The 21,321-nt window shown below is 47.4% G+C and overlaps 1 protein-coding gene across 1 annotated transcript in view; it reads right to left on the bottom strand.

Moving 5' to 3' along the window:
* WDFY4 (WDFY family member 4) overlaps positions 1-21,321 on the bottom strand; it is a 207,038-nt gene that overhangs the window by 89,178 nt on the left and 96,539 nt on the right. The window contains exons 37-39 of the mRNA XM_081191446.1: positions 17,804-17,913; positions 16,691-16,882; positions 14,117-14,253 (exon numbers count right to left, since the gene is read on the bottom strand). Of these exons, the coding sequence (XP_081047572.1) occupies positions 14,117-14,253; positions 16,691-16,882; positions 17,804-17,913 (439 nt within the window). The remainder of the gene's footprint in view (positions 1-14,116; positions 14,254-16,690; positions 16,883-17,803; positions 17,914-21,321) is intronic.

A 21,321-nucleotide genomic window follows, 5' to 3' on the forward strand; every position in this document is an offset into this window, starting at 1 on the left:
AGTGGTGGGTTTGAGCCCCATGTTGGGAAAAGATTCCAGCATTGCAAGCAGTGCTGGATTTATGCATAAGCTAACCAAGCTATAGCTTAGGACCCTACTCTTGGGGACCCCCAAAAAATGTAAAGGGGGGGAACCTGGATGTACATTTACAAAATATAAGATAAAAAAACAAATAAAATAACACCTACATACAGCAACAGTGTTTTGTGTTGTGTAGGCTCCTATGATGTAAGCAATGGGCCCCGCCTGCTAGCCTGCACCTTAAATATCACTGGTTTGCTTATTTCTATATATAGGGTGCCTACATTCTGCACATGCAAATGGCTTTAGATACCTATTAGGTACATAAATTACCATATAGCATAGATTCAACACAAAAAACAGCAACAATTTGTTGTTGACAAAGGGCAGCTGGACATATAAAGGGCCCCATTACCTTCAGTAGCTATGGGCCTCATCAAATCTAAATCTGGCCCTGATTGCAAGGGTTTGGAAAAGATGACCCTCGTGATCCCTCTACAGCAGTGATGGCCAAACTCGGCCCTCCAGCTATTTTGGGACTACAATTCCCACCATCCCTGACCACTGGTCCTGTTAGCTAGGGATGATGGGTGTTGTAGTCCAACTTGGAGGGCCAAGTTTGGCCATGGCTGCTCTACAGTTCTATGATTTTGGAAGGTTATGGTTCTCAATCACATGTTGAGCAGGCAGAAGACACCATCTCCTCCCCAAAATGGACAAACTCCATCCTGGTTGACTCTAATTGAGATGAATGGGATCTGTGCATGGTCCGAGCTATGCCCTAGAGTGGCCTTCATCACCCTTGAGTCAGCCAATGTTGTCGGACTACAACTCCCATCATCCCTAGCTAGCAGGAGCAGTGGTCAGGGATGATGGGAGTTGTAGTCCAACAATATCCGGGGACTCACGGTTGAGAAAAGCTGCCCTTTTTATTTTGGCAAGGCTTCCAGCCAACAAGAGATGCTTCATTATACTCAGCCCAGCTTTGATGGCTTGTTAATTAACACCGAGTCCTTTCAAGAAAAGAGGAAACTGTGGGAATGCTCAAGGTGGCAGGAGAGGATATATAGTTTATTATTATCCTTCCTAACTTGCATTAGCAAGTTCCTTTACTTAGCAGAGTTTACATTCCCCTTCTCATGCACAGCAGATAACTGGTTGCAGGCTTGTGTGAGCCTCTCACTATTATACAATTCAATCTGTCTCAGATTGAATTGTGCGTTCCTGGTAAGTTCCCTTGAATCCCTCTTAAAAAGAATAAAGACGCCACAATCTTATTTAAAGATGATAAAATCAGTTTACTCACATCAGTTCACAGTTGGATTCCTGAAAGCAGACTTAGTTACAAATATGTACATGGGGATCTACCCTGTATGGGGGAATAATCCCAGTGCTTCTGCTAGCTGAGAGCTAGTAGAGCAGTCCTAGCTAATAGCTGATCAAACGTAGAAGGAAGTCCAAAGAGAGAGAGTGCTGCGTGCCTCATCCTTTTGTTACCTGGACAGGTAAAGTCACACCCACCTTCTATCACATGTAAAAGGAAGGATGTTCCAGCCAGGAGGAACAGGAAGTTTCGACTGGCTGGACCAAACATCCCCCCACATGTCTTCTCTAGCATTACAAGGAATGTTGTACTTGACTGCCTCTCATGGATCACATCCCACAGAAACAAGTTTATTCTAGAGCAAGGTTGGTCAAATTGCCTCAGAATGATGGCCAGGCTTTATCATCCTGTAGCCCTTACATGAGGGACACGGGTGGCGCTGTGGGTTAAACCACAGAGCCTAGGGCTTGCCAATCAGAAGGTTGGCAGTTCGAATCCCCGCGACGGGGCGAGATCCCGTTGCTCGGTCCCTGCTCCTGCCAACCTAGCAGTTCGAAAGCACGTCAAAGTGCAAGTAGATAAATAGGTACCGCTCCGGTGGGAAGGTAAACGGCGTTTCCGTGCGCTGTTCTGGTTCGCCAGAAGCAGTTTAGTCATGCTGGCCACATGACCCGGAAGCTGTACGCTGGCTCCCTCGGCCAATAAAGCGAGATGAGCGCCGCAACCCCAGAGTCGGTCACTACTGGACCTAATGGTCAGGGAGCCCTTTACCTTTACCTAGTCCTTACGTGCCAGAGGCATGGCAATTCTTCACAACAAACTGTCCTGCTTCTGCTTGGTCTGGGCTCTTAAGTTAATGTGCTACAAGATCTATGGGATCCCAGTTGACACTGGCCCGCATCCAGCTCTGTGTTTGCACTTGACCAGCAACTCCTCTCCAGGAAGCAAGCTGTAAAGCACTGATGGAAGCCATTAGAGTTTGTTTGCTTGAAGCATCATTAAGCTCATAATCACGATTGCGGCCTCACAAAACTATTACATAACTCATACCCAACTCCCATAAAGACTGACCTAGAAAGCGGAAGAATCCCTCACCAAGGGCCTGGGCCAGCAGGCAGAAGTCAATGAGCCAGGAGTCTCCTTCACGGCTTAGCTCTGCACGTAAACCCTCTCTACTGATCAACATACATAGACAAAGCTATATGGCAGCCACTTCCCTGCAGTGGGATCCTATGCAGCCGGAGACTGTGGGAAACATTCAGATATGTTTAACGATTGGTAGTTTAAGGCAGCTACTAGGAAAAGCAATGCTGGTACAGTGGTACCTCGGGTTACATACGCTTCAGGTTACACACTCCGCTAAGCCAGAAATAGTGCTTCAGGTTAAGAACTTTGCTTCAGGATAAGAACAGAAATTGGGCTTCGGCGGTGCGGCAGCAGCAGGAGGCCCCATTAGCTAAAGTGGTGCTTCAGCTTAAGAACAGTTTCAGGTTAAGTACGGACCTCTGGAACGAATTAAGTACTTATGAATTAAGTCTTACGGAGCGAATGCAGGTTGCGTGGCCATCCCTGAAGCCAGGAACACTCCCCCTGCCCTGAAGAGGCTTTGCACAGCTATCCCTGAAGCCAGGAGAGTGAGAGGGATCACTGCTTTTGCTGCACAGCGATCCCTCTTGCTGTTCTGACTTCACTTCGCTTGAGAGGCACTGCACAGCTTTCCCTCTCTGTGCAGCGCCCCTTCAGCGAAGTGGGAGGAGAACGGAGCCCCTTCCATTTCTCCTCCTGCTTTGCTGGAGAGGCTCTGCGCAGAGAGCAAGAGAGTATATTTTTTCTTGTTCTCCTCCTCTAAAACTAGGTGCTTCTTATGGTCGGGTGTGTCTTATAGAGCGAAAAATATGGTATTTGCTTTACCAGGAAGGAATCCCTAGAGAATAGGAATGGATGGCATTTTTAGGAGAGGGCAGATTAGGTAGCCGGTGGTCTTGTGTGGGAGCAAGCAGAAGTGGATGTGCTATGAAACTAATGAAGCTTTAGTTCCAGGGTCTATAATCCTGGGCCCCAGAAACAATTTTATCAGACCATCAAATGTCCCTGTTTTCAAGGGACAGTCCCAGATTTCCTGAAGCCATCCTGGTTTCTGATTTGATCCCAGAATGTCCCACTTTTCCTTTTAGGACACCCCTATTTTCATCAGAGAAATGTTGAAGACATTTTTTCACCCCAAATGGGTCTAGTAGACCCAATTTGAGTCACACGGCTCAATTTGATTAATTTCTTGTTGTATATATTTCAACAATCCCAGCATTTGAGAGTCAGAGGCTGCAAAGGTTGTTGCAAACAACCCCATTGAGGAAGATGACAGCGTTCTGAATATGTTCAGAACTCCATATGCTTTTTAAAATACAGTTGTACCATGGAAGTTGAACAGAATCCGTTCCAGAAGTCCGTTCGACTTCCAAAACATTCGGAAACCAAAGCACGGCTTCTGTTTGGCTGCAGGAAGCTCCTGCAACCAATCGGAAGCCTTAGAAGCCACATTGGACGTTCAGGTTCCAAAGAACGTTTGCAAATCGGAACAATCATTTCCAGGTTTGCAGCATTCAGGAGCCAAAACTTCTGAGTACCAAGGCGTTTGGGATCCAAGTTACGACTGTAATTGTTTAATTCACATCCTATCATTTACGTCAGTATATGATTGTTGTTGTTGTTTAGTCATTTAGTCGTGTCCGACTCTTCGTGACCCCATGGACCAGAGCACGCCAGGCACTCCTGCTTCCACTGCCTCCCGCAGTTTGGTCAAACTCATGCTGGTAGCTTTGAGAACACTGTCCAACCATCTCGTCCTCTGCCGTCCCCTTCTCCTTGTGCCCTCCATCTTTCCCAACATCAGGGTGTTTTCCAGGGAGTCTTCTCTTCTCATGAGGTGTCCAAAGTATTGGAGCCTCAGCTTCAGGATCTGTCCTTCCAGTGAGCACTCAGGGCTGATTTCCTTCAGAATGGAGAGGTTTGATCTTCTTGCAGTCCATGGGACTCTCAAGAGTCTCCTCCAGCACCAGAATTCAAAAGCATCAATTCTTCGGCGATCAGCCTTCTTTATGGTCCAGCTCTCACTTCCATACATCACTACTCGGAAAACCATAGCTTATGGAAAACCAGTATATGATTAGTATGAATCTTTTCTAAATGAAGAAGTAACAATTATAATAAAAGTAGTTTCACACACCCACCCCTGTGTGATTATGCAACTTTGTTACTTGAATGGTTTTTAAGCTGTTCTCCGTAACGGCTGGATGCAAAAGAGAAGATCTCCTTTCTTTTTGCTTCTTGGGGACAGTCACAGAACGAGCGATTCTGTTTTTGCACTTTCATTAAACATCTCATTCTCACTGCCGCTCATAATCGGGATCAAATGCTCATTTTGTGTTTCAACAGACTGCAGCTCCAACCATTAGGGCGTCTCGTGTAAACTTAGCGCCTTGACCCTCTAGGAGGCTAATGCACATTGCCAACTGCACTGAACCCCCACATGGTTGGGGAATAGCAAGCCAAATGAAAATCCTTGTGTCTCTGCCCCATCTTCCTCCCACCACCGCCCCCCCCCCATTCCAACCAGCTACACTTAGGAAGCAGCAACTGCCGGGAAGAGAAACCACAGTCGCGGAGCCTCAATGTCACCTTGTGGCAAAGCACTTCGTGGAATATCACACAGAGAAATGAATAGAAGACAATCAGAGCACAGGCTGGGCATTCCTAAGATCGACTGTGGATGGTAGACAGTGGAGAAAGGGGCCGTATCTGCTCTTGCACAATTCCCATTCAGTGAGAGTTTGTGCAAGAGAGCCAGTGTGGTGTAGTGGTTAAGAGCAGTAGTCTCGTAATCTGGTGAACCGGGTTCGCTTCCCTGCTCCTCCACATGCAGCTGCTGGGTGGCCTTGGGCTGGTCACACTTCTCTGAAGTCTCTCAGCCCCACTCACCTCACAGAGTGTTTGTTGTGGGGGAGGAAGGGAAAGGAGAATGTTAGCCGCTTTGAGACTCCTTAAAGGAAGTGAAAGGCGGGATATCAAATCCAAACTCTTCTTCTTCTTTGTGATAAATTGCAGCCAGTATAAACACATAGCTGCATGAGATGACATATGAGAGTGCTTGGACTAAAATTCTCAGCCAAAAGCTTTACTTTTCTGGTTTCTCACCATAACAGTTATTAACACTGGGCTTCAGTAAAGCAAATAATTTAATTAGACAGTGCCTATATGATACTGGGTGGCGCTGTGGTCTAAACCACTGAGCCTCTTGGGCTTGCCAATCAGAAGGTTGGTGGTTCGAATCCCCGTGACAAGGTGAGCTCCCATTGGTCAGTCCCTGCTCCTGCCAACCTAGCCGTTCGAAAGCACGCCAAAAGTGCAAGTAGATAAATAGGTACCGCTCCGGCAGGAAGGTTAATGGTGTTTCTGTGTGCTACTCTGGTGTCAGTGTTCAGTTGCACCAGAAGCGGTTTAGTCATGCTGGCTACAGGTCCCAGAAAGCTGTCTGTGGACAAACGCCAGCTCCCTAAAAAGCTTTCACTTTCGCAAGATTGAATATGCTGCCTTCGGCTGTACTTGAGGGTCGATTTCAAAATATTCCACTGGGAAAATGGTGATGTCCTTGCGGAGATGGTATTGAGCCCATGGCTCATGTGCTTCTTGCACTCTTTAGAAAGATTTAAGGAGTGAATTTATTGCCCCTCTATTATTGTCCATGTTGGGTTGCTCAACTATTGCTACTGTGTTCTTTCTTCTAGCAGATCAAGGTGACCAGGTGGCAGCAAAAACTGCAAGGTTCTTAGCGGGGGAATTAGAAAAAGATCTGTCATTTGATTGTTGATGTAAACCCCCAAAATGTATTTTCTATAGTTAAGTTTTTACCTCTATCTTGATACATTTTACTTTATTGCTATGGCTAGTGGCTGATGCGCAATGACAAACCTAGACAGCGTCTTAAAAAGTAGAGACATCACCTTGCCAACAAAGGTCCGTATAGTTAAAGCTATGGTTTTCCCAGTAGTGGTGTATGGAAGTGAGAGCTGGACCATAAAGAAGGCTGATCGCCGAAGAATTGATGCTTTTGAATTATGGTGCTGGAGGCGACTCTGGAGAGTCCCATAGACTGCAAGAAGATCAAACCTCTCCATTCTGAAGGAAATCAGCCCTGAGTGCTCACTGGAAGGACAGATCGTGAAGCTGAGGCTCCAATACTTTGGCCACCTCATGAGAAGAGAAGACTCCCTGGAAAAGACCGTGATGTTGGGAAAGATGGAGGGCACAAGGAGAAGGGGACGACAGAGGACGAGATGGTTGGATAGTGTTCTCGAAGCTACCAGCATGAGTTTGACCAAACTGCGGAAGGCAGTGGAATACAGGAGTGCCTGGCTTGCTCTGGTCCATGGGATCACGAAGAGTCGGACACGACTAAACGACTAAACAACAAAAGTGGCTGATGCAAATAAAGATTCTTCTGATTCTGATTCATTTGATGACATAAGATTCAAGGCCTCCCTCATTCACAAGAACCTCAAAGCCAAAGTCATATTATGAAACGTCTAGGTAACATGTCGCTAGACCAACATATATGTACCTGCGGTCTCTCTGTGTGAGCAATGGTGTCGCAAATTAACATATATTTCAGTAATACAAAGCAGAGACAGCTTCCTGGACTCACAAAACCCACCCAGATCAGTATCTTCACATGATTTCCCTGCCTTTTGCTACATCACAGTGTTCTAGTTGCAAGCTAGTTATCAAAGCAGGCATTCATGTTGCAAAGGGGAAAGAGTTTAATATACATCATTAATAGCAATAGGTTTCACTGAAGGAAAGCAAAAAAAAAGAGGGTTGCCATGAGCAGTTTTGAAATGAATTTCAGATTCAAAACTCCCCTTGTGTATTTAATGGCATGCTAATTTACATTTTAATTACTTAAGAAATCAAAGCATTTGTTGACAGTGGAACATAATGTCAGCTTCATAGTGCACTGTCGGTAGATGCTTAATGAACTTAATTAGATAATTAGTGATGTTAATTATCCTTCTATTATGAAGATAAAGATGTTACACAAATGATGCACAGAAATATAATTATATGTTTGCTTGTTTGGCTCTTGAAAGAATAGAAATAGCAGACCAAACATAACAGCAAGAGAAAGTCTCAAAAGGGATTTTGACATGTACCGCCTGCTTGCTTTAGCTGCTATGCAAAGCCCATGTCTGCAAAGGGCTTTGTGCAATTCAGCTTGGTAGACCGTTCCTTAACACAACATGAACAGCAGAGCAATCCTAAAAAGGTAAAGGACCCCTGACAGTTAAGTCCAGTCGCGAACGACTCTGGGGTTGTGGTGCTCATCTCGCTTTACAGGCCGAGGGAGCAAATGTTTGTCCGCAGACAGGTTTTCTGGGTCATGTGGCCAGCATGACTAAGCCACTTCTGGCGAAACCGGAGCAGCACACAGAAATGCTGTTTACCTTCCCGCTGGAGCGGTACCTATTTATCTACTTGCACTTTGATGTGCTTTCAAACTGCTAGGTTGGCAGGAGCTGGGACCGAGCAACAGGAGCTCACCCCATCATGGGGGATTTGAACCGCTGACCTTCCGATCAGCAAGCCCTAGGCTTAGTGGTTTAGACCACAGCGCCACCCACGTCCCTTGAGCAATCCTAAAAATGTTTAATTAGATGTCTCACTGAGCTCAGTGGCATTTGCTGTCGGCTTTCTTCTGGCATAGGACACGGGTGGCGCTGTGGTCTAAACCACAGAGCCTAGGGCTTGCCGATTAGAAGGTTGGCGGTTCGAATCCCTGTGACTGGGTGAGCTCCCGTTGCTTGGTCCCTGCTCCTGCCAACCTAGCAGTTTGAAAGCACATGAAAGTGCAAGTAGATAAATAGGTACAGCTCCGGCGGGAAGGTAAACGGCGTTTCCGTGCGCTGCTCTGGTTCGCCAGAAGCAGCTTAGTCATGCTGGCCACATGACCCGGAAGCTGTACGCCGGCTCCCTTGGCCAGTAAAGCGAGATGAGTGCTGCAACCCCAGAGTCGGTCACGACTGGACCTAATGGTCAGGGGTCCCTTTACCTTTCTTCTGGCATGATGCTGAGCATCACAGGAGTTAAGTTGTCGTATATGATCTGGCCAACAAACAATGCTTCTATGTGCACAAAGAAGCATTGACTCCCCACTGAAGTTTTTTTGACAGATGATAGGCAGAAGCATAAGGAAAACCAAGCCTACTTGCCCCATGATGCCAGCTTGAATTATGGGATGCAAGATATGAGTAAAATTACCACCCACCTCTTGCATCAGGTTGAAGCTACGGATCAAGCGATTTGTGTGTAGGCTTTAATTTGTGACCCCGGCATCCCTTGCCTAGCAGGTGCAACCTCTGTAACAGCTGTGTTGATTTGATGGACCTTTCAATAATGAGAAATAATGTTCAGGCTTCTTGTGGTCTGAAAAGCAACATTAATCTGAAATTGGGAGCTGGGGGGAATCAGAGTTAGAAATAAATTTTAGGACAACCATAATTCTAAGAGCAATGTGCAGGGGATCAGTGTGCTCTATTTACTTCCTTGTTGTTGTTTAGTCGTTTAGTCGTGTCCGACTCTTCGTGACCCCCTGGACCAGAGCATGCCAAGCACTCCTGTATTCCACTGCCTCGCACAGTTTGGTCAGACTCATGCTTCGAGAACACTATCCAACCAACTCGTTCTCTGTCGTCCCGTTCTCCTTGTGCCCTCCATCTTTCCCAACATCAGGGTCTTTTCCAGGGAGTCTTCTCTTCTCATGAGGTGGCCAAAGTATTGGAGCCTCAGCTTCAGGATCTGTCCTTCCAGTGAGCACTCAGGGCTGATTTCCTTCAGAATGGAGAGGTTTGATCTTCCTGCAGTCCATGGGACTCTCCAGAGTCTCCTCCAGCACCATAATTCAAAAACACCAATTCTTCGGCGATCAGCCTTCTTTATGGTCCAGCTCTCACTTCCATACATCACTACTGGGAAAACCATAGCTTTAACTATACGGACCTTTGCTGGCAAGGAGATGTCTTTACTTTTTAAGATGCTGTCTGGGTTTGTCATTGCTTTTCTCCCAAGAAGCAGGCGTCTTTTAATTCCGTGGCTGCTGTCACCATCTGCAGTGATCATGGAGCCCAAGAAAGTAAAATCTCTCACTGCCTCCATTTCTTCCCCTTCTATTTGCCAGGAGGTGATGGGACCAGTGGCCATGATCTTTGGGTTTTTTTATGTTGAGCTTCAGACCATCCTTAGAGGTCTTCTATAACAAGTTGTAATCTTCCAATCAGGCACTCACTGATCTGATTCACACAACATGTCAAGCTAGACTATGGATTCTTAGGATTGCAAGAACATGCAGGCTGCCAGAGAGGAGCTCACAGCAGTTTTGATTGTCCCTCCTCCTTTTTGCTCCTACACTTCCATAGGGAGCTGATGGCATTGTGGTCTAAACCACTGAGCCTCTTGGGCTTGCTGATCGGAAGGTTGGCGGTTCGAATCCCCACGACAGAGTGAGCTCCCGGTGCTCTGTCCCAGCTCCTGCCAACCTAGCAGTTCGAAAGCACGCCAGTGCAAGTAGATAAATAGGTACTAATGTGGCAGGAAGGTAAATGGCATTTCCGTGCGCTCTGGTTTCCGTCACAGTGTTCCATTGTGCCAGAAGCGGTTTAGTAATGCTGGCCGCATGACATGGAAAGCTGTCTGTGGACAAACACCGGCTCCCTCGGCCTGAAGCAAGAAGAGCGCCGCAACCTCAGTCCCCTTTGTCTGGTCTTAACCATCCAGGGGTCCTTTACCTTACACTTCAGTGTGCTAAGCCAAGGTGTCAACCCAAGCTGGGCCCTTGTTTAGCTCTCTCCTCACAATAGCCAAGTACAGAAGTGACATAAACCATGTGGGATAACCCACTAGCGTAGCTTGGGGGGGGGTGCCTGGGGGCGGCACTAAGTTGCAGGGAGACAAGGCCAAGCCGTGCCCAGTTGCCCTATAGGCTGCTGGCGGTGGAAGCTCTTACTCTCAGTCAGCAAAGGAATGCCTGCTTGCACCGAGTGCTGCCCCTAAGCCGAGCAAGAGAGAGGGAGGGCGAGCGGGCCGAGGCTGGGCCGCAATGGAGGCCTGGTGTGGCGGCGCTGCTCTCCCAACCTCACATGTTGGCCCAGTGGCTCCACTCCCTGGCCAGGCCTGACCCGGGGGGTGGAAGCAGGGGAGGGGAGAAGCAGCATCTCTGCCCCAACTCAAGGCTCCGTTGTGCGAGGCATGATAACCTGGTGTAGCGCAGCCAGGTCTAGCCCTCCTGGCCCCCAGGAGTCAGGCCTGACCTGGGGGCAGAAGCACTGGTGAGGAGGGGAGAGGCAGTGGCAGCATATCTGTGTCCCCCCCCCCCTCCACTAGGCTGAAGCTTGAACAATGGCTGGCCGCCACCAGGCTGTGCACTCCTGGGTCAGGCTTCCGGGTCAGGGTGGAAGCTGCACCTCTCCTTGGCTGGGCTCCTGCGTGCAAGGGAGCTCTGGAGACCAACGATCCCTCTGCATCCCTTGTGTGTGCACCCCCAGGTGTGCCTGTCCGCCCCGGGTGGCAGTAAGGTAAGCTATGCCACTGGGATAACCAGCCTCATAAAACCAATATGGTTAAGTCTAATTAATACACGAAGGGGTTAATGCCATAGAGTAAGGTGTCCTGCAGGACTTATCACTTCCCAGCATCTTGGGAGAAAACAGGTAATCAAGCCTATTGTATTCAGTCTAGTTGAAAAGCTCAGCATGTGAACTCAGCCCCTCTTGAGTTCCCATGCCAATAGTCTCGGAACTTTTGCCACTTTGTAACTAAGCTACGTTTTACTGCCTGTGCAACTTTTCTGACTCCTGTATCGAAAAGCGCATAAATCTGACCTTTGGAAAATTTGTAAGTAAACCATTTTTTAACTTACCAAATCCAAATTTTGAAAGGAAGTGCTTGACACTCACGTATTAAATTTACTCTTAAAAAGTAGTCAAAAACTGAACAAAATTTGATTGGAAATATCACTAAACGACTTCCTATTCCTGCTCCTTTTCTCAGTGGCATAGCGTGGGTTGTCAGCACCCGGGGCAAGGCAAGTAATTTGCGCCCCCTAACCCTTGGATTTGCGCCCCCTAACCCTAACCCCCAGATGTTGCGCCCGGTGCGGCCGGGCCCCCCTGCACCCCCACGCTACGCCACTGCCTTTTCTGTCTGAACAACATTGATTGATTTACTGCTGGCCACTGGTTAAGCCATGGTATTTGACTTAAATTGAGTCCTAGTCAAACAGCCATCCTCACACTCGGCTAATCTCTTTGCAAAGTGCACCGGAGCTAAAAGAAGGTCAGGTCTGGCCTTAGGGGAGACACTTAAGCCATCTTGCTTTCATGAAAAATAAGTCTGCACCCATTTGTGTATCTGACTGCTACAGAGACAATCTCTTGCAAGTATCTTTATCCACTGCAGAGCAGGCCGGCCGGCCTGAGAAGCACATAAACACACAACTGCCTGGAGCAGGGAAAGAGGGAAAGATTTGGAAACTTGGTTCCGTGTCACACTAGAAAGCACAATTTATCAGATTCGGAGCTGTCAGGCGCTGACATGATAAAGAATAACACAAAATGAGTAATGTCCCAGAACCCAGCTCTTCCTTTAATTATGAGCCTCTCCCTTTCAGCGAAGAAAGACAGAAGACGCAGAAACACCAATTTCATGCACTTGTGCCTGAATAATGTCTCTGTGCTGCCTTTTCCAGATGGCAACCTTTTCTGCTGCGAGAACTAATGATGTGGGCATATTTAGGGGAAAACCAATAACAGTCTTTAACCTTCAACAGCAAAAAGCATGTTGTACAAAGCGTTCCTTGGGATGCATTAACAAATATCAATTACTTTGCTCACTGAGGTGTAATCAGCTGTAATAATCAAAATTAATTTTAAGAAATAATTAAACAGACCCCAAGGCAAATAGTTGGTGCCAGCACTCAATTGTATCATGGAGTCACAGCACACCTGGAAGCGAGTCGTTCAACAAAAGGAGGAAAAGGACAAGCCTTGAGCCTTCTTATTAAACATTTGCTCTACTTTGCACTGCTGGAGAAAAAGCCCAAATTATGCTGATAACAAATATATTTCGACTCAAGACGTTAGCAGATGGAGAACGACTGGGCTGCCACCTCAGGGTCAGAGGAGATGACTTTTTCTCCCACGCAACTCCCAGTCAAGCCTCTCTTACCCCCACGGATCGCTGCCTCCTTTACATTTTTAGGCCCTCCACATTTCCTATCTTTCATTTTCAACTCAAAACAAGAAAATTGGCCACAAATAAATAACGGGAATAGGGTTTTTAATTTAATGTGGAATTTTAATAGCACATTGTTAGGAAAAGGCAGAGGTACAGTACCTGCAATCACTGAGTGGGGTATTAAGAGCTGGGTTTAACTGGATGGGAGTCAGGGAAGGGAGAAAGAAATCTGAGGAAAATAAACCTTCTAGATAAATTCTTCTGTTTAGTAACAGGGATTGGATGGAGTGGATGAACTGTTACGAACATGGCATAGGCCACATTGGTGTAGATCATGGGTAGGTAAACGAAGACCCGGGGGCTGGATCCGGCCCAATTGCCTTCTCAATATGGCCCACAGATGGTCCGGGAATCAGCGTGTTTTTACATGAGTAGAATGTGTGCTTTTATTTAAAATGCGTCTCTGGGTTATTTGTGGGGCATAGGAATTCGTTCATATTTTTTTTCAGAATATAGTCTGCCCCCCCCCCCCCAAGGTCTGAGGGACAGTGGACCGGCCCCCTGCTGAAAAAGTTTGCTGACCCCTGATGTAGATTATAAGTAAAAATAAATGGCCTCGGCCCAGTATACCCGAAGGAGCGTCTCCATCATTCAGCCCAGACACTGAGGTCCAGCTCTGAGGGCCTTCTGCCGGTTCCCTCTCTGTGAGAAGTGAGGTTACAGGGAACCAGGCAGAGGGCCTTTTCGGTAGTGGCACCCACCCTGTGGAACGCCCTTCCACCAGATGTCAAGGAAATAAACAACTATGTGACTTTTAGAAGACATCTGAAGGCTGTCCTGTTTAGGGAAGTTTTTAATGTTTGAAGTTTTAGTCTGTAATATTTTGTTGGGAGCCACCCAGAGTGGCTGGGGAAACCCAGACAGATGGGCGGGCTATAAATAAAAAATTGTTGTTGTTATATAATAACAGAGGTTCTTTAAAGAACTTGAGAACAAATAAAGCTGAAACAAAACAGTCTTACATTGGGTTCTGTAAAAAATTAACAGTTTAAAGAGGAAGTTAATAATTGTTTAGCAATTCTTAAAATGTATAGATATGAAATATGGGATATGTGCCCTGAATGGTTTTGATATTTTTTTTAAAAAAAGTAAAATTCTAGAAACAAACAAAAAGTAGCAGATACATTCTGAGGCAAAGCTAGTCTGGCTTTTTGTCCTGGGTGAAGTTTCTAGAGGGGGGGACATTGAGGCTCCCAGCCTCTGTGTGTGTGTGTGTGTGTGTGTGTGTGTGTGTGTGTGTGCACAGAAATGCACTTGGAGGCACCAAACTGAGTCTTTGACCCGAGGGAAATAAACCCTACTTTTCCCCCTGCTTTACCACCCTGGTGTGATGCCAGGCACTTGCCAAGGCCCTTTGAGTTTTGTTTTTTCTTACCAGATGCCTTGCCTAAAGCCTCAGATTTCTTCAGGTGATCAGAAGATGCATGTTACCTGCGTTTTGTATCCCGTCTGCTTCAGGTTCCGGCTGGGGGTCAGTTTCACCGCTGGAGACCAGCTTCCACTCCAAGAACGCGGCTTGTCTGAAGGCTGAGCTGGAACCTTGCTCTGGGGAATTTTCTTTTCTGACACTGAAGACCAAGGAGAAGAAACAATTGTTGAAACCAAAGCAGGCAAAGGTTTCTACAGGTTAGGAAGTACGTCAGAAGGTACAAAGAGCATGAACCAGGTATGCGCATGGGATACACGGCAAATTGAAAGCATATCCACACCAGATTTTAAAACTGGTTTAAAAGTCCTCCCCTCTCCCCAGTTCTACAAGTGTGGTGGAGGCGACCTAGCAAAAAATGATCAGCAAACAAAAATCCCCAATATTTTTTCTATATAAGTCATTATAGGAACAGTGGCATAAAACCCAAATAAGATGGCAAATGTGATGGTCACATACCAGCCCGTTAAGGTACCTTGGGTTTGGGACAGTCCTTTCATTACCCATCAAACACTCATATGTGCTGGTTGTACCCTAATTAACTCCAGATAAGGGAGAAAGAAATCTGAGGAACTCCAGATAATCGCCTCAGCTCATTTTATTCCTGGTTATAACAATAACAACAGGAAGCAACCCTAACACATTCACCTATAGTATACCAACACTTTATATTATGTTTCATTGGTGACCTAAGAGGAAAAAATGACTCTTACTCATACTTAATTTAATTGCAAGGGCTCCATATTCGACATTTAGGTAAAGTAAAGGTACCCCTGACCATTAGGTCCAGTTGTGACCGACTCTGGGGTTGCAGCACTCATCTCGCTTTACTGGCCGAGGGAGCTGGCGTACAGCTTCCAGGTCATGTGGCCAGCATGACTAAGCCGCTTCTGGCGAACCAGAGCAACGCACGGAAACGCCGTTTACCTTCCCGCCAGAATGGTACCTATTTATCTACTTGCACTTTGACGTGCTTTCGAACTGCTAGGTTGGCAGGAGCAGGGACCAAGCAACGGGAGCTCACCCCGTCGCAGGGATTCGAACCGCCGATCTTCTGATCGGCAAGCCCTAGGCTCTGCGGTTTAACCCACAGTGCCACCCGTGTCCATTGGACATTTAGCTATGGTAAATTCTCCAACCAAGAACTTATACGTTGACCAGTAATAACGAACCACATGTTGTATTATACTATTTTTGTGATGTGCGAATGACATGAGAAGACTTGGTCTATTTTTTTGTATCATTCCTGTGATCCTTGTTTATAAAAAGTTATTTTTAAATCAAGAAAAAGAGAGACAGACAGGGGAGTGGGGGCCCTGAATTCTGCTCTTGTGAACACTTTCTTATACCCCCATCATTCAGCCCTGACACTGAGGTCCAGCTCTGGGGGCCTTCTGGTGGTTCTCTCACTGCAGGAAGTGAGGTTACAGGGAAACAGGCAGAGGGCCTTCTCGGTACTGGCACCCACCTTGTGGAACGCCCTCCCACCAGATGTCAAGGAAATAAACAACCATCTGACTTTTAGAAGACATTTGAAGACAACCCTGTTTAGGGAAATTTTAAATGTTTGATGTTTTATTGTGTTTTTAATATTCTGTTGGGAGCTGCCCAGAGTGGTTGAGGAAACCCAGCCAGATGGGTGGGATATAAATAATAAATGATGATGACGATGACAACGATGATGATGATGATGATGATGATGATTACTGCAGCCTAGAAGAAGTCAATGGTTGTAGAAAATGGCACCAGCCATTTAGGAGGCCAAATGCAGTCAGGGGATGGTGCTTAATGTGCACTGCTCAATGTGGTCTTAAACGTAATCTGCATCTTGGTCTTAGTCCAGGATCCTGACTTTGCCTTAGTTTTGCATTCATTCCCAAGCTCTGGGCCTATCAGTCTTTGCCTTGCTTGGGTCACCACCTCCTTTTGGTGGTGTAAACTGAAACGAATCAGGTGATTGCCTGCCTGGAGAAAGCCATGTGACTCTCAGAGAGCTGGGAGGGGACATCCTGTCAGCTGACCTGATTTCTATGAACTTTCGTGAGGGGAATATCAATGGCCTATCCTGCCTTCTGACACCAGGCAGCAAAATGTCATGGTAAAGTTTACAAGGTGGCGCTGTGGGTTAAACCACAGAGCCTAGGGCTTGCCGATCAGAAGATCGGCGGTTCGAATCCCCGTGACGGGGTGAGCTCCCGTTGCTCGGGCCCTGCTCCTGCCAACCTAGCAGTTCGAAAGCACGTCAAAGTGCAAGTAGATAAATAGGTACCACTCCGGCGGGAAGGTAAACGGCATTTCCATGCACTGCTCTGGTTTGCCAGAAGCAGCTTAGTCATGCTGGCCACATGACCCAGAAGCTGTACGTCAACTCCCTCGGCCAATAAAGCGAGATGAGTGCCGCAACCCCAGATTCGGTCACGACTGGACCTAATGGTCAGGGGTCCCTTTACCTTTTACCTTATCAAAGGGTATCATGACAGGTAGCTCCAAAAGAGACCAGTCTCCAAGTCATTTTAAAAAAAACCACATTCTGTGAAGTTGATTCTGTTAAAAGCTTTGCATGACTCAAGGACACAGACCTAGGAAATGCTTCCAAGCCTTTCTCATGATTTCTTCCCAGAAAGGACTCGTGTCGGTCATCTTCAGTTTCTCAGCACTGACTGCTGTCTCTGTAGAGAGAGACATCTTGTAGGCATCTTCCAAATCCTTTCTCCTTTGAGAGAGAAGTTGGATCCAGATGGCTTCGGTTGTCTTCCAGATGTCCTGTTGAACTAGAAACAAAGAAAAATGGGGAAAGTGTTTGGTGGGAGAAGGTGCCAGCAGGAAGCAAGGTACCGTATTTTTCGCTCTATAACACGCACCCGACCATAACACGCACGTAGTTTTTAGAGGAGGAAAATCCGTAGGCATGCCACCCGTAGGGATTCCCTCCATAACACGCACAGACATTTCCCCTTACTTTTCAGGAGGAAAAAAATGAGTGTTATGGTGCAAAAAATACGGTAATTTCCCCTTCTAGAATTGGGACTTAGGACAACTGTTGCTATCAGCCTGGCTGAGCTTCCAGACAAATCAGCTCCAATTTATGCAACTGGCCCCGCCTCCCAACAGTGTGGATAGGTTAACTGGGGTTTGGTGGGAACCCCCAATGAGTAGCACAGGGAGGCAGGCCAGCCCAACCAGCTGGTGAGTCCCATGTGGCCTGAGGTACTGCCGCAGTCCCACAAAGGGCGCCCACAAGGGAAGGTGTGAGCGTTCATTGTCATAGTGTGGCAAGCTTTTGGAGGAACACAGTGTAACAAAGTACTATCCTAAGAGAACCCCCATTATTTGTATACATTAAAGGTAAAGGGACCCCTGACCATTAGGTCCGACTCTGGGGTTGCTGCGCTCATCTTGCTTTATTGGCCAAGGGAACCAGCGTACAGCTTCCGGGTCATGTGGCCAGCATGACTAAGCCGCTTCTGGCGAACCAGAGCAGCGCGCGGAAACGCCGTTTACCTTCCCGCCGGAGCGGTACCTATTTATCTACTTGCACTCTGACATGCTTTCGAACTGCTAGGTTGGCAGGAGCAGGGACCAAGCAACGGGAGCTCACCCCGTCATGGGGATTCGAACTGCCGACCTTCTGATCGGCAAGTCCTAGGCTCTGTGGTTTAACCCACAGCGCCACCAACATTTGTATACATTACCATTCTTTAAAGCAGAGTTATCATCCATCCTCCCCTCGTCTTGGTCTGGGTCCAGGAAAACACGGGAATCAGACATTGCTCTCTGCTTTGCTTCGTAGTTTTCTGGATCGCTGCAGTAAACAGAGGCATGGCATGACTGAATGAACAGCACGTTTGCTTATAGTTATTGATGGGGGGAACCAACCGGATCACAGATCAGCAGAGGAGCACATGACTTGCCTTAGCAGCCACCTCTTCGTTGGATCTCCCACCCTCCCTCTCTATCTGGCTGACACGTGTTCCTTTGCTTGACCTTGCTATGGCACGGCCAACCTTATGTCCTCGAATAAAGGGTTAACTACACTGATGCCGTGTGATTTATTGCTGACCTGCTCCCAACACATATTATCCTGCCCTTCTATGGCAGCCCAGTGCTCCAGCTAAAACCAGAGAAATATAAATGAAATTAAGAAACAGCCACTGCACTGTAAAATAAAAACAGAGGCGAGAGCAGTGGGTCAAACAGCTTAAAAGTAGGGATCAGTCTAAAAAAACACAGCCCAGACAGTCAAGTGGCACGGAGTTCCCCAGCTCCTAAGGCAGGCTTCCTCAAACTCGGCCCTCCAGATGTTTTGAGACTACAATTCCCATCATCCCTGACCACTGGCCCTGCTAGCTAGGGATCATGGGAGTTGTAGGCCCAAAACATCTGGAGAGCCGAGTTTGAGGAAGCCTGTCCTAAGGCATCTTGAGGTGCAAGCCATTTTGGGTTTTCAAGATAAACACCAGCACCTCGGATGGTGCCTGGTAACCAGTGCAGTCGCTGGGCTCATTCATACTTCCTTGCCAGTCACAGGTCCATGGTTTAAAGCTCTGTATCTGAGAGTTGTTGGTTTTTTTTGGTCCTGGCACTCTCCCTGGGAAAACCTACATTTTGCTGCTGAAGCAGAGCAATCCCTGGCAAAACCATTGCTGTTTGATTCGATTCAGCAGTAAAATGCAGGTTTTCCTGGGGGAAGCGTTTGGACAAATAAGGGGGGAGGGAGTAAGTGCTTGGACATGGAGCTTAAAGCCCAGACCTGTGCCTAGAAATGGGGCACAAAAGGAAATCTTTATGAGCCCATTGTAATATAGGTAAAGGTAAAGGGACCCCTGACCATTAAGTCCAGTCGTGGCCAACTCTGGGGTGCTCATCTCGCTTTATTGGCTGAGGGAGCCGGCATACAGCTTCCCGGGTCATGAGGCCAACATGACTGAGCCGCTTCTGGCAAACCAGAGGAGCACACGGAAACGTCGTTCACCTTCCCGCCAGAGTGGTACCTGTCAGGGAACTGCCATCAGAGGGAAGAGGAGAGGAAAGTCGCTCCAGTGATGCAGGGGAGGGAACTAGCAAGGAGAGAGAGAGGGTTCCCACAGGGGAAAGAAATCCAGGGGACACCAGGGAGAAAGGGGAAGCCGGGAGCAAGGTGGAGGGGAGGCTCAGAGACTCTTCCAGTGAAATCAGCGGAGAGAGCACAGGACCTCCGCTTGGCATGCCCACGCTGCGCAGAAGGCTTCCACGCAGAGAATCTAGGAGGAGACTTGGTGTCAAGCAACTTTTATGTTGGAAGAAATTTAGGTCCCGCCCACTGACGGATTCTGCCAGTGACTAAGACAGTCGCGTTTCAAGGGCTGTCAACCAGGGAAAGTTTTAGCTACACGGCTAGCTTGGAGCAGTTTGCAGTTTACGCACAAGCAACCCCAATTCCCATCACAGTACCTATTTATCTACTTGCACTTTGACGTGCTTTCGAACTGCAAGGTTGGCAGGACCATTGTAATATAGGTGTTACCAATGCTATTTTTCTAGAAAGAGAGGTTCCAGAGCTCACTATGAACTTTTACCTTGTTCATGGCAATGGCTCCCACCTGAGAGGTGCTGGGGCCAAGCTCCTGTGAGCTCCAGCTGGGGAGGGGGAGCCCTGGGTGTCACAAGCTCCCAAGGGTGGGCACGAATCAGCATCCTTGCTGTCACATGCATTTTCAGCCAGCTGAAGCTCGCAGATATTCTGCAAGGGCACACTGCAATAATCCAGTCTGGATGTGACTAAGGCATGTGTGTCCCCATAGCCAGGTCTAGCACATTATGAGACAGACTTTGTTGCGAGATTTACAGTCAAAGGGGGAGGTGAGCCACCGTGTTGCTTTCATGTGTGGATTATAGATCTGAATGGGCAGAACTCCTCTGGAAAGACTGATTTATGGTGCAACTGGTCTGGGAAAATTAAGGAGCAGACGCCTAGACTGTATTTCATCGGAATTGTCGAAAATGGCGCCGGCCGCTGGAACAGGACTTTTGGATCAGCGTGAGATGAATCACGGGAGAGCATTACAAAGTTCACACAGAAACATAAATAAGGTTTGATTCAACTTGCCTGTGGAAATACTCGGAGGTTATTAAGAAGAAAAAGGATAACAACAAAGAGATGGGAAGATGGGACTTGTGAACATCAAAGCAGCAGAAATATGAGATGACTGGACCCTTTCTGAACTCGAAGCATGGGTACCCCCAACAAAAAATTAAAATTCGGCTAAATATTTGGACTTTATTGTGTATTGGTATAGTTTGGATTTAATCTGATATGATTGGTTTGTTAAAGGGAAATTTAATAAAAATTATTTTTTTAAAAAAAGCCAGGTCTGGCACACCTTGCCCTCGAAAGGAAGAGACAGCAAAATTTCCACTCTCTCGCCTACCCTCCAGCGGAAGCAGCTAACACCGTTAACGGTTTATCAAAAGAGTATAAGGAATACTACCTCACAGGGCCGTCTTTAGCAGATGCGGCGCCGGGGTGCAAATATCCGTCCAGCGCCCCCAAATTACCACAGATAGTGTTGGGGTGTCCGTAGCTGCGCGCTGCCAGCCATTGGGGGGGCGCAACTCTCCCCCATGCCGCTGTGGGAGAGCAATCCCCGTAGAGGCTTAGGAGTAAAGTTGCGTCCCTCCCAAACCTCTGCAGGAGGAGAGCGCAGCTTCCATCCGAATAATAATAATAATAATAGTAAATTTTATTTATATCCCACCCTCCCCAGCCAAAGCCCGGCTCAGGGCGGCTAACAACAATAAAATAATACAACATTCTAAAATCATTTCAATATAAAATTAATTCAAATCAAATTGATGGCAACCATTGGGCTAGAGTTCTGTGAGGACTGCCGAAGGAGGGAGTCAGGCTGTGCCCTAGCCAAAGGCTTGGTGGAACAGCTCTGTCTTGCACGCCCTGCGGAAAGATGTCAAGTCCCGCAGGGCCCTAGTTTCTTGTGACAGAACGTTCCACCAGATCGGGGCCACAGCCGAAAAAGCCCTGGCGCTGCTTGAGGCCAGCCTAACCTCCCTGTGGCCTGGGACCTTCAGGATGTTTTTGTTTGAAGACCATAAGTTCCTCTGTGGGACATACCAGGAGAGGCGGTCCTGTAGGTACGAGGGTCCTAGGCCGTATAGGGCTTTGAAGGTTAAAACCAGCACCTTAAACCTGATCCTGTACTCCACCGGGAGCCAG

Source organism: Podarcis bocagei, assembly GCF_964188305.1.
Source record: "Podarcis bocagei genome assembly, chromosome: 4".
Taxonomy (NCBI): Eukaryota; Metazoa; Chordata; class Lepidosauria; order Squamata; family Lacertidae; genus Podarcis; species Podarcis bocagei.